The sequence below is a fragment of the Periplaneta americana genome, chromosome 14 (assembly GCF_040183065.1).
Source record: "Periplaneta americana isolate PAMFEO1 chromosome 14, P.americana_PAMFEO1_priV1, whole genome shotgun sequence".
NCBI classification, from domain to species: Eukaryota; Metazoa; Arthropoda; class Insecta; order Blattodea; family Blattidae; genus Periplaneta; species Periplaneta americana.
In genome coordinates, this window is record NC_091130.1 from 71,654,657 (window position 1) to 71,676,984 (window position 22,328).

Here is a 22,328-nt window from a genome sequence, read left to right on the forward strand (position 1 = left end):
GAAACTACTTACAGCGTTGCCAGTGTTCGAATTCATGTTGAAAGGTGCATTCAGCGAATTAAAATATACAGTACAGTATAACATTTTACACAAACTATAAATTGAACTGCTTCCGCATGTTGATCTTGTTGTTTATTCAATTGTCCAAAGAGGTCCGAACCTCACAAGTGATACCAACAAGGCACCACTTATGAGTCAACTAGGCCAGAATATCATGGAGTAGGGTGGCCAGTTCCTTTTCCCTTCCATTACATATATCGCCGACTAGCTATAAATTACACTAGTCAGACTTCATATGCATACAAACAATATTGTTCTTCCTCTGACACATATTGTCAAGTGAGATGTACAGCCTGATAACAGATGTACATATCAGCCAGAACCTCAATCAGAGGTAGTATGTTGATGATATTGTTCATATGTGTTGTGTTTTAGAGAATTTGCAGTCGCCCATTATTCAGGAAGTGTAATTAAGACTACTTTTAGAATTAAATCACATTAAAATACGTAATTTATAGAGACATTATACACACATAAATATTACACATGTCATGACATCAAATATAAGTATATCAATGTTTTCGTAATATGACTGTTCACCCTCATTCAATGGTCTGAAATCTGATTTAAATGCCAAACAACTACACTGATATTTCAGGAACTTTGTAGTTAACATTTTACACTCCTCTAGCAGTACTGAACTTTCCACTGAGTCTATTAAATAATTAAAGACTGGAGATTGCTGGGTTTGCAGTGAAAGACCTCCCCTTGGGCAGAACATTATGAATCAATGAACCCATTCTTACTAATATTACAACTTTTTATTGGCAGAAAGCCGCAAGTAATTTCTATTCACACATGACTAGTGAATGACTGCGAGCCTGTAATTAATTAGGAATTGAGACACTGCGCGGCGCCACCAGTACGATTTTGAGACCCATGAACGGTGCCTATATCTTTTTTCTCGTATTATATTATTTCTAATTTCTTTCTTTCTTTCTTTCTTCTTTCTTTCTTTCTTTTTTTTTTTTTTTTTTTTTTTTTTTTTTTTTTTTTTTTTTTTTTTTGACGAAACCAGTATTTTGTGAAAGATTAAGAAATAGAATTTGTAATTTTTTTCACCTGTCAATAGCAAAAGCAAGAGCAATTGTGTCTATCAATTCATGTGAATCTGTTATGCTACTCACTCACTAGGTACTACGAATAAAACAATGTCTTTCTCTGTTCTAGATGTTGCCACACCCATCCTTTCTGTACTGTGCGAAGTTTCACCCTGGAAATAGCTCACTTTTGGTCACAGGGTGCTGTGATCATGTAGTTCGTGTGTGGATCCGACTTCATAAGTCAACCCAGTTTGAGGTATTATTAATCTTTATGCACCACATTTTTATATGAATTCTAAGAAATGTTGGTGAAATTAAACAAGAAATGTTACTCATTTTAGTAGAATTTATATTCTGGAGTGCAGTGGCTTTCACTGTTGGAAACAGAAGAACATTTAATTGCAAACTGACCTGGTTTGACCTCAAAATTAATTAGGCATTCTCTTTCATGCTGATAGCAGTTCACGACAGTGCAGGGTTGTGAACTTTATTTCTCTCCATTTGCCACATGATTATCAGATGAATGACACAGACTGTATCCAATTGCAATGAAAGGAAGTGGTATAGGGGAACAGTAAACTCCGTTGGTCTGCGCATGCATCAATCTTAAAGAGTGACACAATATACTATTCATCTCCTCCTCCCTAATTGTCAGCCAATAACGGAAGAAGGCGATACTTCCGTAAACATTCAATAAAGCAGAATATTTTCACATTTTATATACTTAATAATAACTCAAAAAATAGTAGTCAGATTGTAATAAGGAAAAAAAACATGTTGAAGAGTATTGTTTGCAGATTTTTAAGATGTTTTAGTCACAAAAATATAACAAATGTAAGACTTCTTAGTTGTGGTTTGTTTTATATTATTGTAGTATAGGAAAATATGTTTTTGAAGTAGAAAAATCAACCGGCGATAAACTTCTTTTCTTGAAGAGATAAAGTGGATAGTTGCAGTGTATAAAATCGTCTAAATAGATTTTACTTTATGTTAAAAAAAAAACATGTTAATAGAATGAGTGAACAAGATATTATCACTTGTTAAACATTTATGTCTGACTGCTCATGGTAGCGCATACATCATCATCATCATCATCATCATCCTGTCGAGTACAAGTCCCAAAAGAACTGTTACGGCCTGAAAAAGCGATTTTCTTGCCATCTTTTCATAGGTCGACCAAGTGACCGTTTCCCATGTGGACGATACTTCATTCTTGAGACGTGTTCCTTCCAGTTTAACTGATATCTGGAGATATAGTCCAATATTGATTACACATTAAGTTCTTGAAGGATATCTTCATTTTTCTTTTGATCCCATTTAGTGTAGCCAGCTGTTCGGCGCATGAATCTCATTTCGCAAGCTGTTAGTCTGCTTTCGTTTTTTGTCCTTACAGTCCACGCTTCATTCCCATAACATAAGTTGACTGATCGAGCTATTATTTGATAAAGACGAGTACGAGTTGATTTTTGTACTAATGAAGGTTTTGGTAGCGCATACTTAAACATTATTTATCTTCAGAACCTAACCATGCTTTAAAAATAAGCATTTATTGTTTTAATTGGTTTCATTTACTTAAAGGGACAGATTAAAATGTTTAGTCAGTTGTCTTCATTCTTTTCAATTAGATTTCTGTAACAGAAATTGGGTCCCCACATAATGTAAAGGAATGATTGTGTCGCCGCCTTTTCACAGAATATGGAAAAAACAAGTGGAAGAAATGTGTTGAGCACATTAAAAATAACGAACAGTATTTTTCTAATGCTAATGTAATAGACAGTGAAACTGACAGTAGCAACAATGGTTCAGATTAATGAAAAAGAACTCCGACTCCATCTACAGTGCGGCAGTGAGGTTTAGTAACCTCCCTTAGCGGAGTTTTGCCAGTTAACCTGTAACAATGCATTTGCACTGTAGAGAGATTACATGACCTGTATTAATCATTCATTCCTGAACCATTTTCGATAGAGAGTGAAAATGTTAATATAACAAAAATTATAGGCTAAATACTTTTTAAGTCAAGTGCAATCCGGGATATAAGTTCTACTGTAATACAGCAGTTCTCAACCTTTTTCAATGATGTACCAAATTAGGATATTAGCTATACCACTATTTCAATGATGTACCAAATTAGGATATTAGCTATACCACTAATCAGATTTATTATGGGAAAACGTCGTGTGTTGCTCCCTGGGTAACTATTTGGGTTTCTATGCTCCACTACCAATAATTGATTGCTTTATTTATTCATAGACATGTTTAGTTAAGGAACAGTTCCTCTTTGAATTTATTCGATGGAGTGTTCCATAAAATATACAGAAATTGCATATAAGTCTAGCCCTGTTTGTTAATAATAAATGATTAAATACTCAAAAATTACATCATAAACACATAGTACTCCTACTGATGCTAGAAACTGTAACTGAAATAAACACAGTTTCAGTGTGAAGGTTGTGCTTGTTTAGCAAAAAACAACTTCTTTATGCCAGGTTTCAATTAATTTCAGTCTTAAATCAGGTTCAACATTCAACTTATTCCTGTAGCCCACTTATTTTTAAAATAAATTAGAGAAAAAAATCCACATTCACAAAAGTAAGTAGTTTTGAACACTATAAAAAGTTCTACAGCTTTTTCTGAGATGAGAGAATATTAATTTCCTCTTGCCAACCAAAAGTGTATTAAATACAATCTCTTAATCACTTGCCTCAGTCTTCCATCACAAGAGAGATCGCTTTTCTCAGAAGGAGTTAAGGATTCTGGCAAGGTGAGTCACTAATTCAAAATTCTGAGGTCACACATTATTGAAATGATTTTACTTAACTTTTCATTGTTTGAAACTTTAAAAACAGGTATATATTTTTATATTTTATGATCATTCATATTTTTATTTCACACTTTGTTCAAGTACCATCCAGCAGTGGCTCGTGTACCATGTACATACTATAGGTTGAGAACTGCTGCTGTAAAATATGGGCATAGATACCGATGTTTGGGAATTTAAAAGTCATCATCAACATCGACGTCAGGGTCTAGGCCTAATTAGCTTGTTCCAACTCCAAGAATTGTCCTCACCATCTTTTCTGTGGTCTTCCAAGATTTCTGCGATTTGTTGGGTTGTAGTTTAGAGCTGATTTTGCATTCTCATGACATGCTCTTTTCAGTTGTTTCTGTTTTTATTATGATTTCGTTTATACTTTTTAGAGTTAGTTCTCCCCATATACCTCCATTACGTTTTTGATTGAAAAGAGTGTATCTTGCTACTGCTAGGAGAAATTTGATCTCAGCCGATTTTATTCAGTTCATTTGGGTTTCAGTCAAGATTCAGCTTTCACTTCCATAAAACAAAAGAGGCAAAGTATAGTATAGTTTCTTTCCTTACTCTTTTTCCTAATGTACGTTCCAAAATGCCACAGAAATATCGGAACTTATTGATTTTTTCATCTACATCTTTGTTTTCGTTATTATGTAACGTGATATCCGAAATATTTGAATGTGTTTACCTGCTCTATTATTTAAGAGTCTATTACTATTTTAGCTCTGACTGGTATTGGTCCTTTGTAGGCCACAACTTTTGTATTGTTTGTTGATATCCTCATATTATAATTTCTCATAATGTTATCTAATTTAAAAACTGCTACTTATACCGTATTTCGTTTTCTGAATGTATAGCTAGTCGTCTGCAAATAATGAAGTTGTAAAATTTTGTGTCATTCAATATGAATGCTCAGGAAAATTTTCTAAAAACTATTTTAAAAGAAGATGAAAGTAACAATTGGAGACAGTTTTATAATTATGTACGCAGGAGAAAAGGGAAAAATGAAGGAGTAGTGCTTTTACGAAATCAGAACGGAGAAAGTATAACTGATGACAAAGAAAAGGCCAACTTATTAAATTCCTATTTCATTTCGGTTTTTCAATAATAATAATAATAATAATAATAATAATAATAATAATAATAATAATAATAATAATAATCCCGCTGATAGGAGTGGTTGTGTCACAGACCGTGAATGTGAACCAAATTCGACTTTCAAAATAACTTCCAAAGGGGTTAGAGAGAGAATAACGAAATTAAAAAATCGGAAGTCTCGAGGACCAGATAGTATTGCTATAGAGATTCTTAAATTAGGTGTAAATAAAAATGTGTAAGCTTGGTTGGCTTGAAAAAAAAATAAGAAGAAGAAGTGTAATATTTAAATGAAACAAAGTTAATTTTTCTGTCAATCAAAAAGGTTGTATATTTAATAATAAAAGAAATGCAACATTTTAAAAAATAACAATTACAACGAAATTTACTACATATGGTGACTTTTATTTGCAGCAAGGGGGTGTGTTTTAAAAATGGTTTCGGAATAGCAGACAAGGGCATAATTATATGTTATGCAATAAGTTCCGCATATATTAAACAATTTTTTTTTTAATTATCTGTATTTTTGTCACATTTGACTATCCTATTGCCATAAGTAGCTGTCCACTGTCCATCTCCAATATGAAAAATTAATACTGCAGTTTTATGAGTATCAACCGAAGCCTGTGTATAGTGAATGAAACCTATTACAATTACAAAACATTTTTTTTCTTTTAAGTACTAGTATAAATTTTGAACATTTCTTCATGAGTTGTGAAAGGGCAGTGATGTGCATTCTTATAACCTCTCCTACCCAAATCCCATCCTCACTTTCCCGTAGTACAACCCATTCTTACAAACGAGACTCTGGGAATTGAATCACAGCAGTATAACCATTACATAAAATATGGAGAAAATGCCATATATAAAAGCTTGTCCACAAGCTTGAAGATGGCAGCCCCATAACTGGACTTACCTTCTTCTTGCCAGCAACTATACCTGTTTTTTTAAAGATGGGACATGACAGGAGCGTTGCAATCGGAAAAACAATTGAAGGTCACATATCATGGTAGGCCTGTTGCTATGGTAACAATGGTTGAGTTGCCACACTTACTGTTCCCATGTGGTGAATGCTGAATAGGTCTCTTGGCGACATTTATTGTGCACACAATGTTAGCATTGGCACGTTTCATCTTTGATTCTCTGTCGATTTTTGTATTGTTTTCTTACCTTCGCGTCAGTTGTCAATAAATGTTTTAACGTCAGCCATCTTAACGTCAATTGCTTGCTTTCATCAGCTGGCAGCATGGTAGTGCGTATTGGCAACATAGCACTGTAGTTCCAAGCTCGGCCGCTTAACTGTCATGTCCCATCTTTAAAAAAAATAGGTATAGTTGAAGGGAAAATTAATATCCTTTCAAGTCTGATACAAAATGAGGTGGCTTGAGAACACCAGTGTTTCATTCAGAACATAATTATTCAAGGACTAATACGTGAAAGGATGATGGTGATGATTATGATGATGATGATGATAATGATGACAACGATAACGACATTTCTTTATAGCATCTATGTGATGCTTTGAGATTGTGTGGGAAGAGTTTTGGTAATATAATAGACCTACACACTATTTTTAGGAAGATATTTTATCATATTTAAATTATCCATATCTTTATTTTCAGCTTGCACAAGAGCTAGAAGGCCACACAGGTTTTGTCAGTGCTGTGACTATGAGTTCTAATGGAATAATATATTCAGGTGACAGTGCAGGCAGAATTATTGAATGGCAAGGAACTAAAGGAAAATCAAAGAAACTTCTGCCTTCGTGGAGACTGAATAGGTATTCAGATTGCTGCATATGTTATAATTACGTACAAAGTATAAAATTGCGAAAAAGAGAAATTGTATGCTGTTGATTAATATATTATATTCATATTTTTCAGAAACATCGATATTCGTGAGCTGCGAGACACTGTAATTAACAGTCTTAACATTCATCCTGGTGGTCGGCGCTTACTGGCACATGCCCGTGACAGCCGCCTAAGGATGTTGGATATTGCTACAGCAAGTGTTATCCAGTGGTTTAATGGTGCCTTAAATCACAGGTAGGGGAAAGGAACTGGTCATCCTCTCCCATTATCTTCTGGCTTAGTTGCCTCTTGAGTGATACCTTATTGGTGTCACTTATGAGGTTCCAACCAGTCTTCAGACTGCTAATTAAACATACATACAAGTCGTAGATATGCTTGAATGTAGCCTAGATTCTTATGCATAGTGGATATTACTAATATTTATTTATTTACTTACTTACTCATTAATTTATTTCATGGAATCCCAAATTTCGTAGTAGCCTCTTGCTTAGCAAGGTGACTAACAAAAAAAAGGCAATTCTGGATAGCCTTTCTGGTAGGGTCTGCATAGAAACTTGTGTCTTTTATGTTATTTAAGTCTCTGCAGACACTTCCACAAATGTCAATTTTTTTGCACTTACTGACAATTGGCTACTGAAGTTATTCTTCAGAACATCTACTCATCGTGCTTTTTGTTTTGCTATATTTCTCTTGCTGGTCCTCAGGCCTGATGCTATTATCTTGTCAGTCCATCATTCTTGGTCCTGTTGCTTCATGTGATCTGTCCATTTCCTCTTCAGTTTGTTGCTATCTGCTACATCCTTAAGTTGCGCTCTTTTCCTTATATTTTCATTGCTTAATTTCTCCTTTAATGTTATGTTCAGGATTTTGTGGTCCATTTTTCCCTGGCATCTTCATAGCTGTCTTGTTCGTTTCCTTTAAGAGTCCAGATCTGAGCCCTATATGTGAAGACCAGAATATGCAGCTCTTCATTACAATATGTTTCATACTGTATAAAGTTGTAAACTCCAAAATTTCTATCCAGCTGCTGGTATATCTATGTAAATTTTTTTCAGTCTGCTCTGAAAGGATGCAGTCGGACCAAGATACATTCCATATTTTTCCACATGTCCACCGAGTTAGCTCTGTGGTAGCGTGTCTGCCTCCAGACTAGCCGGCCTGGGTTCGATTCCTGGCGGGATCATAAATTTTCATGTAAAATTTCTACCTCGGGACTAGGAGAGATGGCGGTGAACAACTTCTATTCACTAAATTGTGCACCAATATGCCTGGATTAAATTCCAAATCTCTCTGCAGTGCATATGAAGGAAAGGCATATGTCACTGTTGATAGTGATTTGTTCTTCGGATGGGGACGTTAAGCCTGGCGGCCCCTTTGGTGTTATTCGACAGGAGTAGGCTATGTGCCAGCACCGGGTTTCTCCTTCTCCCTTCCTCATCTTTATCATCATCCTCACCCGTTCCCTACACTACACTTACACGAACACTTAACATACACTCACCCTAGTATATTACATAACTCTTCACAGATACAGATCATGCATAATGTGGCCCGCCGAAGTGGTGTGCAACTCGAAAATAGATCACAGTCCTGCCATCTATCCGCAGTATGCAGAACCCGAGTCACGCAAAGTGAAGTGGGTAGGCATTAGACACACACACAAACCAGAGGCGTATACTGGTTAAAGGGTTTGGGCTACCGCTGACCCTATTATTACACAAAATATATCTAACAATTACTTTAATTTTAATTACTATGGTAAAACTAATAATACAAAATTATTACATTATGTTATATTATAAACTTTTTCTTTTGTAATTTCCTTGGGCTACCACCGGTAGCCCGCAAAATACGCCCCTGACACAAACACACATTTTTCCACATATTCCAGTTGAATGTTTACTTTTTTGCTATTGGTCATTACTTCTATCTTCTTCAAATTTAATCTTAATGCCACTTGTCTATAACTTTTATGTACTTACGAGTATAAAGTTAAGAAAAGAAGTGATACTTATTAGCAGCCATTATGGCTCACAGGATAGTGGAAGATTATGGCTCTCAGCTTCGCAGACACTTGGTATTAGTAGCAGTAGAGATGTCAATTGCAGGCAGAAATTTCTCAATAGAGAAAATCCATTACTCCATCAGAAATCGAACCTGTAACTTTTTGGTCTTGCAGCATAATGTCTTAATTCCGTGCTACCACATACACCATATACAAGTATAATGAAGTTTAATATTATGAAAATATATCCTACGAATTTACAGTGTACAACTTAAAGTACTAATTAGTAGTATGTGCCAGCTTCATTTGAACAAGATAATGCCAGTAATTCACTGAATCTCCTAAAAGAGTATTGCATATTTTAATACAAGTATCTGTAGGTTATATTATATGCTGAGTGAAAATCATACTGTAAATTTACATTTTTTGTGTAGGCTGTATGTTTTTTTCTTTCTCATTACATGAAAATGTTGAGATGTTGCAAATAGTTATTTATGCGAAAAGTTTGTAAAGATTCTCTTTTTGGCACAAGTGTAAAGTTTGTGAAACGAGGCTAAGCCAAGTTTCACGAACACATGAGGGCCAAAAAGATAATTTTACGAATGTGTATCATATAATGTTTTTTCTACGATAGCACAAATTGACATTGAATATATATTTCAAGTTGGAGAGGTTATGAAATCACGATTTCATGACCGTCTAATTTCAGAACCATTAAGAATTAAGTATCCATGGAATTACAGCTTGTTTTATTTATTATCACGATTTCATGGCCGTATGAACCGGCCATAATCAAGCTTGCAGTCAAGTTATTTGATGTAACCATTCACAATGATTTTCGTAAATGTTAACATTAGAAGTGAACAACAATCTGAATGTAGAAGCTTGCGAACTCCAAGCTTTTCGTTTGCAGTAATGTCAGCGACTATACTGAAACAAAAACACTATCTGAAGGCTAATCCTCTTCCAGTCATATCACTGTCTGCATGACAAACCACATCATTCATATGGGGACAATATGTTGAAAGAAAATAGGTATATGAAAGATAATCACCATTAACATGAAGTGCAAGGGTATGTATTTTGTTTGTTTCTTTTATCATATTCAATTTATCTTTTCAAGAGATGGAAAAATTCAAATATCTTGGAGCAACAGTAACAAATATAAATGATACTCAGGAGAAAATTGAACGCAGAATAAATATGGGAAATAGGTTACCTGTTATTATTTTGTTGAGAAGCTGTAGTCATCCAGTCTGTTCTCAAAAAAGCTGAAAGTTAGAATTTATAAAACAGTATGGTTGTGAATCTTAGATCCTCACTTTGAGAGAGGAACAGAGGTTAAGGGTGTTTGAGAATAAGGTGCTTAGGAAAATATTTGGGACTAAGAGGGATGAAGTTACAGGAGAATGGAGAAAGTTACACAACGCAGAACTGCATGCATTGTATTCTTCACCTGACATAATTAGGAACATTAAATCCAGACGTTTGAGATGGGCAGGGCACATAGCATGTATGCACGATTCCAGAAATGCATACAGAGTATTAATTGAGAAGCTGGAGGGGAAAAAGACCTTTGGGGAGGCCGAGATGTAGATGGGAGGATAATATTAAAATTGATTTGAGGAAGATTGGATATAATTTTAGAAACTGGATTAATCTTGCTCAGGATAGGGACCAATGGCGGACTTATGTGAGAGTGGCAATGATCTCCAGGTTCCTTAAAAGCTATAAGTAAATATTTTATCATACTCACAACATTATAGCTAACCTATAATATTAACCTTATGTAGGCTAAGTACTAATTTGAAGTGGTCAGCTGTATGTCCTACTATGTGGAACAAATAAATATGTCACATTTGCAATTCTTTTATTTACTTACTTACTTTACTTACTGGCTTTTAAGGAACCCAGAGGTTCATTCCCACCCTCACATAAGCCCGCCATTGATCCCTATCCTGAGCAAGATTAATCCAGTCTCTACCATCATATCCCACCTCCCTCAAATCCATTTTAATATTATCTTCCCATCTACGTCTCGGCCTCCCCAAAGGTCTTTTTCCCTCAGGTCTCCCAACTAACACTCTATATGCATTTCTGGATTCGCCCATATGTGCTACATGCCCTGCCCATCTCAAACGTCTGGATTTAATGTTCCTAATTATGTCAGGTGAAGAATACAATGTGCGCAGCTCTGCATGTGTAACTTTCTCCATTCTCCTATAACTTCATCCCTCTTAGCCCCAAATATTTTCCTAAGAACCTTATTCTCAAACACCCTTAATCTCTGTTCCTCTCTCAAAGTGAGAATCCAAGTTTCACAACCATACAGAACAACCGGTAAATTAACTGTTTTATAAATTCTAATTTTCAGATTTTTTGACAGCAGACTAGATGACAAAAGCTTCTCAACCGAATAATAACAGGCATTTCCCATATTTATTCTGCGTTTAATTTCCTCCCGAGTGTCATTTATATTTGTTACTGTTGCTCCAAGATATTTTTTTAATTTTTCAACCTCTTCGAAGGATAAATCTCCAATTTTTATAGTTCCATTTCGTACAATATTCTGGTCACGAGGCACTTCTTTTATACAAACATAAAATATTTGATTGCACTTTCATGTGATTCTTCTCTGTGATTACAGTCATCTGTTTACGGATATGTTTCATGGTTTTATGGTAACGTCAAATTTCCATTGTGAATGATGACTCAACTGCTTACTGTTACTGTAACATGTACATTCTCGCGTTAATTTTAACGTTTTCATTGTGATGGACCTAGTTCTTTCCAGAAATCTTTGTTAGTAAGTTAATGATTTTAACACAGATTTTTGGACACGTTTCTGAATTACATTTCTGAAGTCAGAACCATAAAGAAATAAGTAACCATATTATCACAGCCTGTTAGACTGATGAAAAGTGAAGTTACTTGAGATTCTTGAGACAATTAGAATATTCCGAACCTTAGCATTGAGCCATCAGATGGCATCATGGTGTTCCGAATTTCAGCGATGATGTCATTGATGATTCAGCGCAGTAGCAGAGCTTTCATCAGTTTGCAGAGGTGGTGACAGTGTCCATCAGCCACGACCAGTGAATTTGATTGGTTCTTGTAAAGGACGAGAATTGGCAGACGAATTATATAGTGCACTGTTGTGTCATGATGGTATGTGCTGCTGTGTTTGTAATGAGCACAACGTAAAAAAATATGTTAATGGCTTATGAACGAACATGCCACTGGACCAGTTATTAATACTGGTTCAAGGAATAAACTGTTTGTGCTCTCTTTTCTTTGAGCGAAATGACAGTATAAAAATTTCGCAAAATCTTACTATCGTAGCACATAGATCAACTCCTACAGCCACTATGATAGCCCTTGAACCTTCCAGGCGTGTTCTTAAACTTAGTTCTGTTTTCAATAATAGCTGTTGCATTGCTGCAATCGTTATTTTGCGCATGCGTGTTTTCTTCTTCAGTCCTCAGGCAAGCTGTGCATGCAGTTTCAGAGCCTCAGTCCGTGTGTGTGGTTAGTTGTGATCAGTTGAAATGTTTAAAGTATCGAGCATCCTGCCAACTGTGAGATGCGGTCTGTTATCTGTTTCTTGAATGCGAGAAACATCAAAACAGCAAACATTCATCGTTAACTTTGTGAAGTGTATGGTGATGATGCCATTAGTGATGGAATGGTCAGGAGATGGGTTAGGAAGTTCAACGAGGGCCACATCTCTGTGCATGACGAGCAGCGTACCGGTCGGCCATCTTTGATCAATGACGATTTAGTGCGTGCTGTCGATGAAAAAATTCATGAGGACAGGAGGTTCAGAATTTCTTCGCTTTCCTTGAATTTTCCACAAATGTCGTGGAGTGTTCTCTACAAAATTGTGACATCGATTACGATATCGAAAATTGTGCTGACGATGGGTACCCAAGATGCTCACCAAGGAACACAATACCAAATGAGCTTCCAGTGCATTGAGCTTTCTCACACGTTACAGTGAGCAAGGTGATGAGTTTCTTGACCATATCGTGACAGGTGACGAGAATTGAGTGTCTCACATGACACCCGAATCGAAGCAGCAGTCCATCCATGGAATGGAGGCACACTGTATCGCCAAGGAAAAAGAAATTCAAACAAACCATGTCAACACGCAAGATCATGTGCACTGTTTTTTGGGACAGAAAAGGAGTCCTACTCATCGAATTCTTGCCTCGGGGTGAAACCATTAATAGAGAAACCTATTGTCAGACCTTGAAGAAGCTCCGTCGCGCAATACAGAACAAGAGACGTGGGATGCTGACCGACAGAGTTGTGTTGCTTCATGACAATGCTTGGCCACACACACACCTCGTGACACCCAAAATCTCATCTCGAAATTTGGCTGGAAACAAATTGACCATCCCCGCTACAGCCCAGATTTGGCTCTGAGTGACTTTCATCTCTTCCTGCACCTCAAGAAGTTCCTTGGTGGTCAACATTTTGATGGCGACGCTGAAGTGAAAACAGCAGTGCAGGAGTGGATCGCATCGCAGGCGGGCGAATTCTACAATGAGAGGATAGAAGGACTTGTGCCACGACTCGATAAATGCCTCAATAACGGTGGAGATTATATTCAGAAATAATTGAAGTGTGGGGAATACAATGCAACAAAAATGGTTTGTAAATATCTTCCCGGTTACTTGCTACACCCTTTTGGAACTTACTTTAAGCGACGTTATTGATGTCCACCAGTCCGGTGAGATTCGGAATGTACCTAGTGCAAGCAATGACTACTATACATGTAACCTCAGAATAATATGGGCTAAAATGTAAATATAAATATTAAATTTGTTACTTATTTGTGTTATGTGTAATATTTATGTCATGAAAGATTAAGGTAATGCATTAATTTTGTACTGAATGGAATTTGTACATTGAATATTGCATTTTCTTCGGCATTGCGTATAACACTCTATATGCATTTCTGGATTCGCCCATATGTGCTACATGCCCTGCCAATCTCAAACGTCTGGATTTAATGTTCCTAATTATGTCAAGTGAAGAATACAATGCGTGCAGTTCTGTGTTGTGTAACTTTCTCCATTCTCCTGTAACTTCATCCCTCTTATCCCCAAATATTTTCCTAAGCACCTTATTCTCAAACACCCTTAATCTCTGTACCTCTCTCAAAGTGAGAGTCCAAGTTTCACAACCATACAGAACATACGGTAATATAACTGTTTTATAAATTCTAACTTTCAGATTTTTCGACAGCAGACTGGATGATAAAAGTTTCTCAACCGAATAATAACAGGCTTTTCCCATATTTATTCTGTGTTTAATTTCCTCCTGAGTATCATTTATATTTGTTACTGTTGCTCCCAGATATTTGAACTTCTCCACCTCTTCAAAAGATAAATCTCCAGTTTTTATATTTCCATTTCGTACAATATTCTCGTCACGAGACAATCATATACTTTGTCTTTTCGGGATTTACTTCCAAACCTATCTCTTTACTGGCTTCCAGTAAAATTCCCGTGTTTTCCCTAATCGTTTGTGGATTTTCTCCTAACATATTCACGTCATCCGCATAGACAAGCAGTTGATGTAACCCATTCAATTCCAAACCCTCTCTGTTATCCTGGACTTTCCTAATGGCATACTCTAGAGCAAAGTTAAAACGTAAAGGTGATAGTGCATATAAGGTGTAGACATTATGTCTCCAAAATCTTTTTTGTCAGTGAAATTAATTATTGTTTACATATTTATACCTTCAAACACTGTTTACACTGTATTTTACACGTAAAATGTCCTGAAACTATCTCAAACAGGAAACTATGGGAAATTGAAAAACAAAAACATATTGCAACTCATTTCGTAATAAGAAAATGGCAGTGAATCAGACAAGGCATAAGAAAGCCAGAAGAATCCATAGAAAGTCAACAATAGATTGGAACCCACAGGGATTCCAAAAATGTCGAAGACATAAGAAAACTTGGCGAAGAAATATAATTTAATCTAACGCAACGCTTAGCCATTCTTACCCGTAATCTCTTATTTCGATAATATTTCACCATTTAATATTTTTATACACGCTGCTCAACACAAATTTAACTTGAAAACTTAGTACCAAAACTATTCATTTTATAATTGTGTAGAGAACTATGAATATAAACTATTACATCTTATAAGTTGCAGGGGCGGTTATTCAGGTGAAGTAGGTATTTACGTGTAAAACACAATTTTATCTCATATTAAGAATTAATTCCAGTTATTACCAATATCGTATTTCTAAAATAAAAAAAAGTTTTCTTTTCAGTCGTTATAAACAGTGTTTAGTTTTATAAATACTACCTGTAATCGTCCGCTCAATAGAATAATGTCGACTGTTACGAGCGCCGAGCGGTGACTATTGGAACTTACAATACTGTAAAGGTGAAATTATTTGGGCTCCCATTCTCATACAGCACTTGGTTTCCATGGTAACGTGATGTCACGCACTAAAGAAAGATTGTATGAGTGAAGTGCATTTCTGAGTCTTTCAGTTACGGAGAACTGTCAGTCTTTTTGTAGGTGGAGTAACCAGTTTGCAGATCTAATGGTACTAATAACAGAGAAGGGGTGAAGCCGGTCTCCAAGGCCGGGGGTTATTGTTTAAGGGCTGTGAAATTTTACAGTATGTACTACCTGACTCGAGAATAGTATCCTCATTTCTTGTTTCCAAGCATCCACCCCTGCAGTGGTAAATTAGCTGGCTCTATGTTATTTTATCAGGAATACACCCCACATACATTCGCAAAGTTTAAAAGTTGTTTTCCCCCCCCCCGTGTGTAATATTTTTTCTCATAATCTTGCCAGTTTTGTTTCAACGCTTGTATTTGAAAGTTTAATGCACGCGTAAATGTATGCATGTAGTTTAATATTGTGTACGTATATATTAACTTATTATTTAATGTATTTAGAATATATTAGTGATAAGTGTACATAGTGTATTAATCCTACATCATAGTGTATATTATATGTTTAATCACTATAGTGCTATTATACAAATACTTACTTAGATACCAGTACATAGAAAATGTTGATAAATGAGTGCGAAATTATGTATCCGGAAAATGACACGGTTTGTAATTTATTAGAAATGTCGTTTTGTAGACTTAAATATGAGGATAAAAAAGATGTTTTAAATTCTGGACGACCTACAGTTCCATTTGTTATTTGTTTTAAAAAGTGCTAAGAAAATACAGAAGTTGTATAAAATAACTTTAAAAAATTCTTCCGATGAAAGAAGCTTTTCTGTTTGAAAAGATTGAAAATTTCACTCAGAATGTTACATCACAGGAGAGACTTTCATTATTAGCCCATAGCTTTGCATAGAGATATACTGTCTACCCTCAGTTAAACTCAGACATTTTATGAAGACATCATCGACAGGTTTGCTGCTTTAAAATGTAGGAGGATTGACTTGGTATGCAAGAAATTGGGTGAGTCCTGAAATAAATTAATTTTCCTGTTTGCATGTATTCTATAACTATTACAACTGTACGTAGTTTACGAATAGTAGGCCTACTCATTAAATTGGTAAAACTGTTCATGCATTTGTGTATGTGAACAGCACTTCACCTATTATTTTTACGGTGAGCCGCTACTGATAAGTTGAAGTTAATAATGTGCTGACAGTGACTGAAATGCGTCTTGGGGAAGTGAAAAATTGATTAGTAAGCATATTTTCACAATCAAGTGGAACATGCATACATTCTATTCTTAAACACAATTTACTAAACTGTATTAGTGCACGTGAAATTACTGTATGTACCATATGTATGCATTAGAATTGTTTCCATGCTACATCTATTCAAAGAAAGTATATATGTCACAATCTTTGTTCCTTACCATATCTTGCTATCTGCAATAATAATTATGGACTCCATAAATGAGACAGCATGGCTGATTGCCTTATTGGATTTTTTCCAAGGTTCTCTTCAATTGTAAGACGAATGTAAGGTAATCCTATGGCGAATATCTCGCCAAATACTTTATCATTATCATCATTCCACCAACAATTATAATAAGCCTTCAGGCTACAGTACATTTTAAGCAGAAAAAAGGCTGGCTTCCATGCCTCAGAACTTCAGTGCTATTTTGATTGCGTGGTGCTGTATTTTATGCTTGTTCATATATACAGTACACAGTTTACATACTTTCAGTTTGAATGCAGTGTCTTCAATTGATTGCAGGGTGCAGACCTCAGCCTGCACATCTCCATGTGGAGGAATGGTACTTGCAGCTAGTGAAGATGGTACAGTCCATGTTTGGAATGCAGATACTGGAGACCAGCTGGCTATATATTCAGGGTTGCAGTTTAACCGAGGAGCAAGCGGTGTTGATTATCATCCATATGAACATATGACGGCATTTACTTCTTATGGCAGTCCTGCTAATATTGTGCTCTGTGATTACGATAAGTTAGCTTCAGGGAAGGATATAGGACTTGTGTTTCTGCACCATCAAGACATGTCTGCAGTAGGAACATTGCAGTCTAGTGAAAATCAATTTAAAAATTCAGCTTCTCTTGTTTTGTCTAACACAGAATCAGGTCTTTTAACGTTAAAGAAAATAAATAAAAAGATAATAACTGGCCAAAATAACAAAGAGGCAGTCACTTCAACTCCATTCAAAGATGGTCGTCTTCTCACTTCTCAAACAAGTCCGTCTAGTATATCAGGAAATAGTACTAATATTGTCTCACCATGGAAAGGAGACGATGGTGAAGCCAGTGACTTAAAATTGGCAAGTATTATAGAAAAAATAGATCAAGTATTATCAAGAACTCCTTCAAAAACTAGTCAAATTTCTGAAATGAAGCATAATTCTTGAACCGGAAATGAGTAATAGATATTTTGTGTACAGCAATAATAATAATAATAATACTTACTTACTTACTTACAAATGGCTTTTAAGGAACCCGAAGGTTCATTGCCGCCCTCACATAAGCCCGCCAGCGGTCCCTATCCTGTGCAAGATTAATCCAGTCTCTATCATCATACCCCACCTCCCTCAAATCCATTTTAATATTATCCTCCCATCTACGTCTCGGCCTCCCTAAAGGTCTTTTTCCCTCCGGTCTCCCAACTAACACTCTATATGCATTTCTGGATTCGCCCATACGTGCTACATGCCCTGCCCATCTCAAACGTCTGGATTTAATGTTCCTAATTATGTCAGGTGAAGAATACAATGCGTGCAGTTCTGTGTTGTGTAACTTTCTCCATTCTCCTGTAACTTCATCCCGCTTAGCCCCAAATATTTTCCTAAGCACCTTATTCTCAAACACCCTGAACCTATGTTCCTCTCTCAGAGTGAGAGTCCAATAATAATACTCGGAATATAACATAAGAATGCCAAACAGTAACTCATGTTGATTACAGATTCACGCATCATAATGTAGCCAAATTTTCGCACTAAAAATTGTCCTTAAATATTTACCGAAAATGTACCATATCATCATCGTATTCCATTCAGAATGTCGGAAAGTGATACAGCAAAGGCGTATTGAGATAAAAGTATATAGACCGATATAGTAGTTGAACAACAAACTATAATTATTTGTGTTATTATTTCGCTCCTGTTTTTAGATTGTTTTTGTCTTTGTTGGTGTGATTTGTAATTCCTTACTTTACCAGTGCCATTGTGAACAAGATTAACGTAAATTTTTGTGATGTAACATGCCGAAAAACACATCAAATTTACAGTCTGCATATATGTATAACCAAAATGTATATACATATGTATAAATTGAAATGAAGCACTTATGAACGATAACTGATATGCAATTCCTGCCATTGGTTGTATTAGCATTAAGTGCAATTCCACATACTCTTCAGAAGGTTCTTAAATGCCTCGACTGAATAACAACACATTCATGATAATGCTGAAGTTCTGCTGCTGAGTACGTGAAACAATCGTCCAAAGTTTTTTAATAGTCAGCAAGTATAGAGTATAGTATTGGCCACTGAACTTCTTTATCTTGGTCTATTGAAACTCGTGAAACCTGAGTCAGTGAAAAGTGATAAGTAAACAATAAATAATTTCATAAAATGTAAAGTCGTGAAAAGTGCAATCATTCGAAAGTACGTGTAGAATATGCATTTCACTATACCTTTCATAGAAGATTTTAAAATTAACAGAGTGAATTATTTTCAGTACAAAAGTGTTTTTGCATTTGTCGTTATAGTTCATTGTTCTTTATATGATTTTTATGCATTAAATATAATATATTTTATCTAAGTGTATTTATTTCTTTTATATTGGAGAAGTATTTGCCATTAGTTTCTTATTTTTCACATACATTGGTTAAATCCAGTATAAATCAATATTGAACTCTTCCGTAGCAAGATTCAGATTTCTTACTCAGCATGCTTACCTGCCAAGTATTTACACAAGATTGGAATGTCAACTTCACCGAATTGTATGTTACTTACTTACAAATGGCTTTCAGAGAACCCGGAGGTTCATTGCCGCCCTCATAAGCCTGCCATCAGTCCCTATCCTGAGCAAGATTAACCATCATATCCCACTTCCCTCAAATCCATTTTAATATTACCCTCCCATCTACACTCGGCCTCCCCAAAGGTCTTTTTGCCTCTGGCCTCCCAACTAACACTCTATATGCATTTCTGGATTCGTGCATACATGCTACATGCCTTGCCCACCTCAAACGTTTGGATTTAATGTTCCTAATAATGTCAGGTGAAGAATACAATGTATGCAGTTCTGCGTTGTGTAACTTTCTCCATTCTCCTGTAACTTCATCCCTCTTAGCCCCAAATATTTTCCCAAGCACCTTATTTTTTAAACACCCTTAACCTCTGTTTCTTTCTCAAAATGAGAGTCCATCTTTCACAGCCATACAGAACAACCTGTAATATAACTGTTTTATAAATTACTGCATCATCAAAATAACTTGTGCCCGTCAAATGCAGAAGCCATTTCTAATCACATATATTGCAGACTAATTTCCTAATTTAATTTAATTCTGACTTCTAATTAAAAACCTGTTTACACACATTAAAATATTACAGCTATTACTATTCATTACAGATTAATCAGCAAGCCTGTTAGATATTTATTTCACCACTATAAGGTGTGCAAGAAAAATCTCACACTAATTGTACTGGTGCATTGTGACTGCAGTTTCCAATAGTAAAAATCATAACACTTCAACATCAATATATATATTTTTTTAAAGAGAGGGAAAAGTTAGGCCCACTTATAAATGATTAAATTATGAATTCAGGGAAATGGAAGATAATACAGTACCTTAATTCACTGGAACTTAATAATAATAATAATAATAATAATAATAATAATAATAATAATAATAATAATAATAATAATAAATAAACACGTGAAAAGGGTAGACTACAGTGTTCATGTAAAATGTATTAAGACGTTTGTTTCATTATTTCCTAAAAGGTATGGTGTATGAATTGAACAACAGAAAGGTAGTGCCTTAGTTTATTTATTTTTTTTTAATTTCTGAATATATAAGAATTTCTATACCTCGTTTGAGGAATGGAAGCACTGTAATGTGTAATGTTTCTTTTGTAACAGCCTCCTACTCCTGTGTTAGAAGTCTGCAGCGGCCATCTAATAATAATAATAATATTAATAATAATGATAATAATAATAGTTCTTTATTTATACTGGCAGAGTTAAGGTCATAGGGCCTTTTCTTACACTCTACCAGGTCACAAAGTATACAAGCAGTTAAAATTTAACAAAAAGTTAAAGAACAGAATACTAACATATTATAAAAAAATTAATAATAATAATAATAATAATAATAATAATAATAATAATAATAATAATAATAATAATAGCATAATAAAATCAACACTAAACAACATGAAAAAATACCATAATAGAAAAAAAAGAAAGTAAAATACATTGGAATATAGTGAAAGCAACTCATTTAGTACAAATGGTTAATATGGAAAAACTTAAGGAAAAATATATCAAAATGGAATGTAATAAAATAATAATAAAAAAGAAAAGAAATATGAAAAGTAAATAAAATTCACGATAAAAAGGCTATAATAAAATTCATCGGCTGATAAAGAGAACAAAAAGGGAAAGGAAGGAAAAAGAAATATATAGCCTATATTTTTAGAAAACTATGGCAGAGAAAAGGGCTTATAACTGAAAGGAATGTAATTCAAAAAGTGCAATTTTAATTTATTTTTGAAATTAGACAATGTCCCACAGTCTCTGACATGTTGTGGTAGAGAGTTCCAGAGATGAGCTGCAGATATGGTGAAAGATGAAGAGTAGAAGGATGTTCTGTGTTTAGGAATGGAGAGTGTGATATGGTGTTGTGAGCGAGTATCTATTTCGTGATATGAGGACAAATGTTGAAAATGAGAAGCTAGGTAGCTAGGGTTAGAGGTTTGAAGAATATTGAAGAGTAAAGTGAGAGAGTGAATAGTTCTTCGCTCTTTGAGACGGACCCAGGACAGTATATTTAGTGAAGGTGTGATACAGTCAGATCTACTGACGTTGCAAATAAATCGAATGCATGCATTATGAACATGCTGTAGTCTGTCTGTCAGTCTCATGTTACATTGAGAGACACTCTTTTAGCTTTCCCAATGACGGGACTGCCTCATTGGACAAAGCATAATAAACATATTGAGTGAAAACAAAAACAGACCACAAAAGAGAAAGGAGGGGAAGAACAAAAGGGAAAATTAAGTACAGGAAAGATAATAGCATGCATATAACAGGTCTAAACATAGTAAACAAACAGATCAGTGTAGAGAGTGTCAGAGTAGTCAAAATGAGGAATCAAGAGTGACTGCACTAAATTCTTCTTGAGAAGCAACGGAAGGAAATTTCGAATTCTTTTTAGTGCGTGAATTTTCATAAAAATTATTTTACATGTGTGTATGATTTGAGTATTCCAACTTAAATTGTTGTCCATATAAATTCCTAGATTTTTTACTCTATCACTGTAAGGGATAACAGTTTCACTCATTTTAACAGGAGATAAGTCACCTGTGTTTAATTTACTTAAAAGTCGTTGATGTCCCATTATAATTGCCTGTGATTTCTCTGAGTTCAATTTCAGTCCAAACTTTTTCGTCCATGAAGTAATTGACTTTAGGTAATTGTTTACTTCATTTATTGCGTAATTTAGCACCGATATAGGTGCAGAGGTATATATTTGTAAGTCGTCAGCAAATAGGATATGTCTACAGTGTTTAATAGATTGTGATACGTCATTTATGTAGATAGTAAAAAGTAGAGGCCCAAGAACTGAGTCCTGTGGTACACCTGCACCCACAGTGCGCCAGGAAGAAAAACGACCACAGACCCGCACACATTGTTGGCGTACTTGAAGGTGGGAGGTAAACCACGACACTGAACTTTCTGATAAATTAAGGGCTCGGAGCTTGCAGAGTAACAGATATATGTCAACTGAGTCAAAGGCTTTGCTGAAGTCAAGAAGTGTCAAAATGGTCAAT

General features: G+C 35.2%; 1 protein-coding gene across 1 annotated transcript in view; it reads left to right on the forward strand.

The window, feature by feature from the left end:
- LOC138713445 (jouberin-like) overlaps nt 1-19,089 on the forward strand; it is a 57,631-nt gene extending 38,542 nt beyond the window's left edge. The window contains exons 8-11 of the mRNA XM_069845554.1: nt 1,231-1,359; nt 6,630-6,787; nt 6,891-7,052; nt 17,040-19,089. Coding sequence (XP_069701655.1) covers nt 1,231-1,359; nt 6,630-6,787; nt 6,891-7,052; nt 17,040-17,679 — 1,089 coding nt within the window. The 3' untranslated portion in view covers nt 17,680-19,089. The remainder of the gene's footprint in view (nt 1-1,230; nt 1,360-6,629; nt 6,788-6,890; nt 7,053-17,039) is intronic.
- The last annotated feature ends 3,239 nt before the right edge of the window (nt 19,090-22,328 follow it).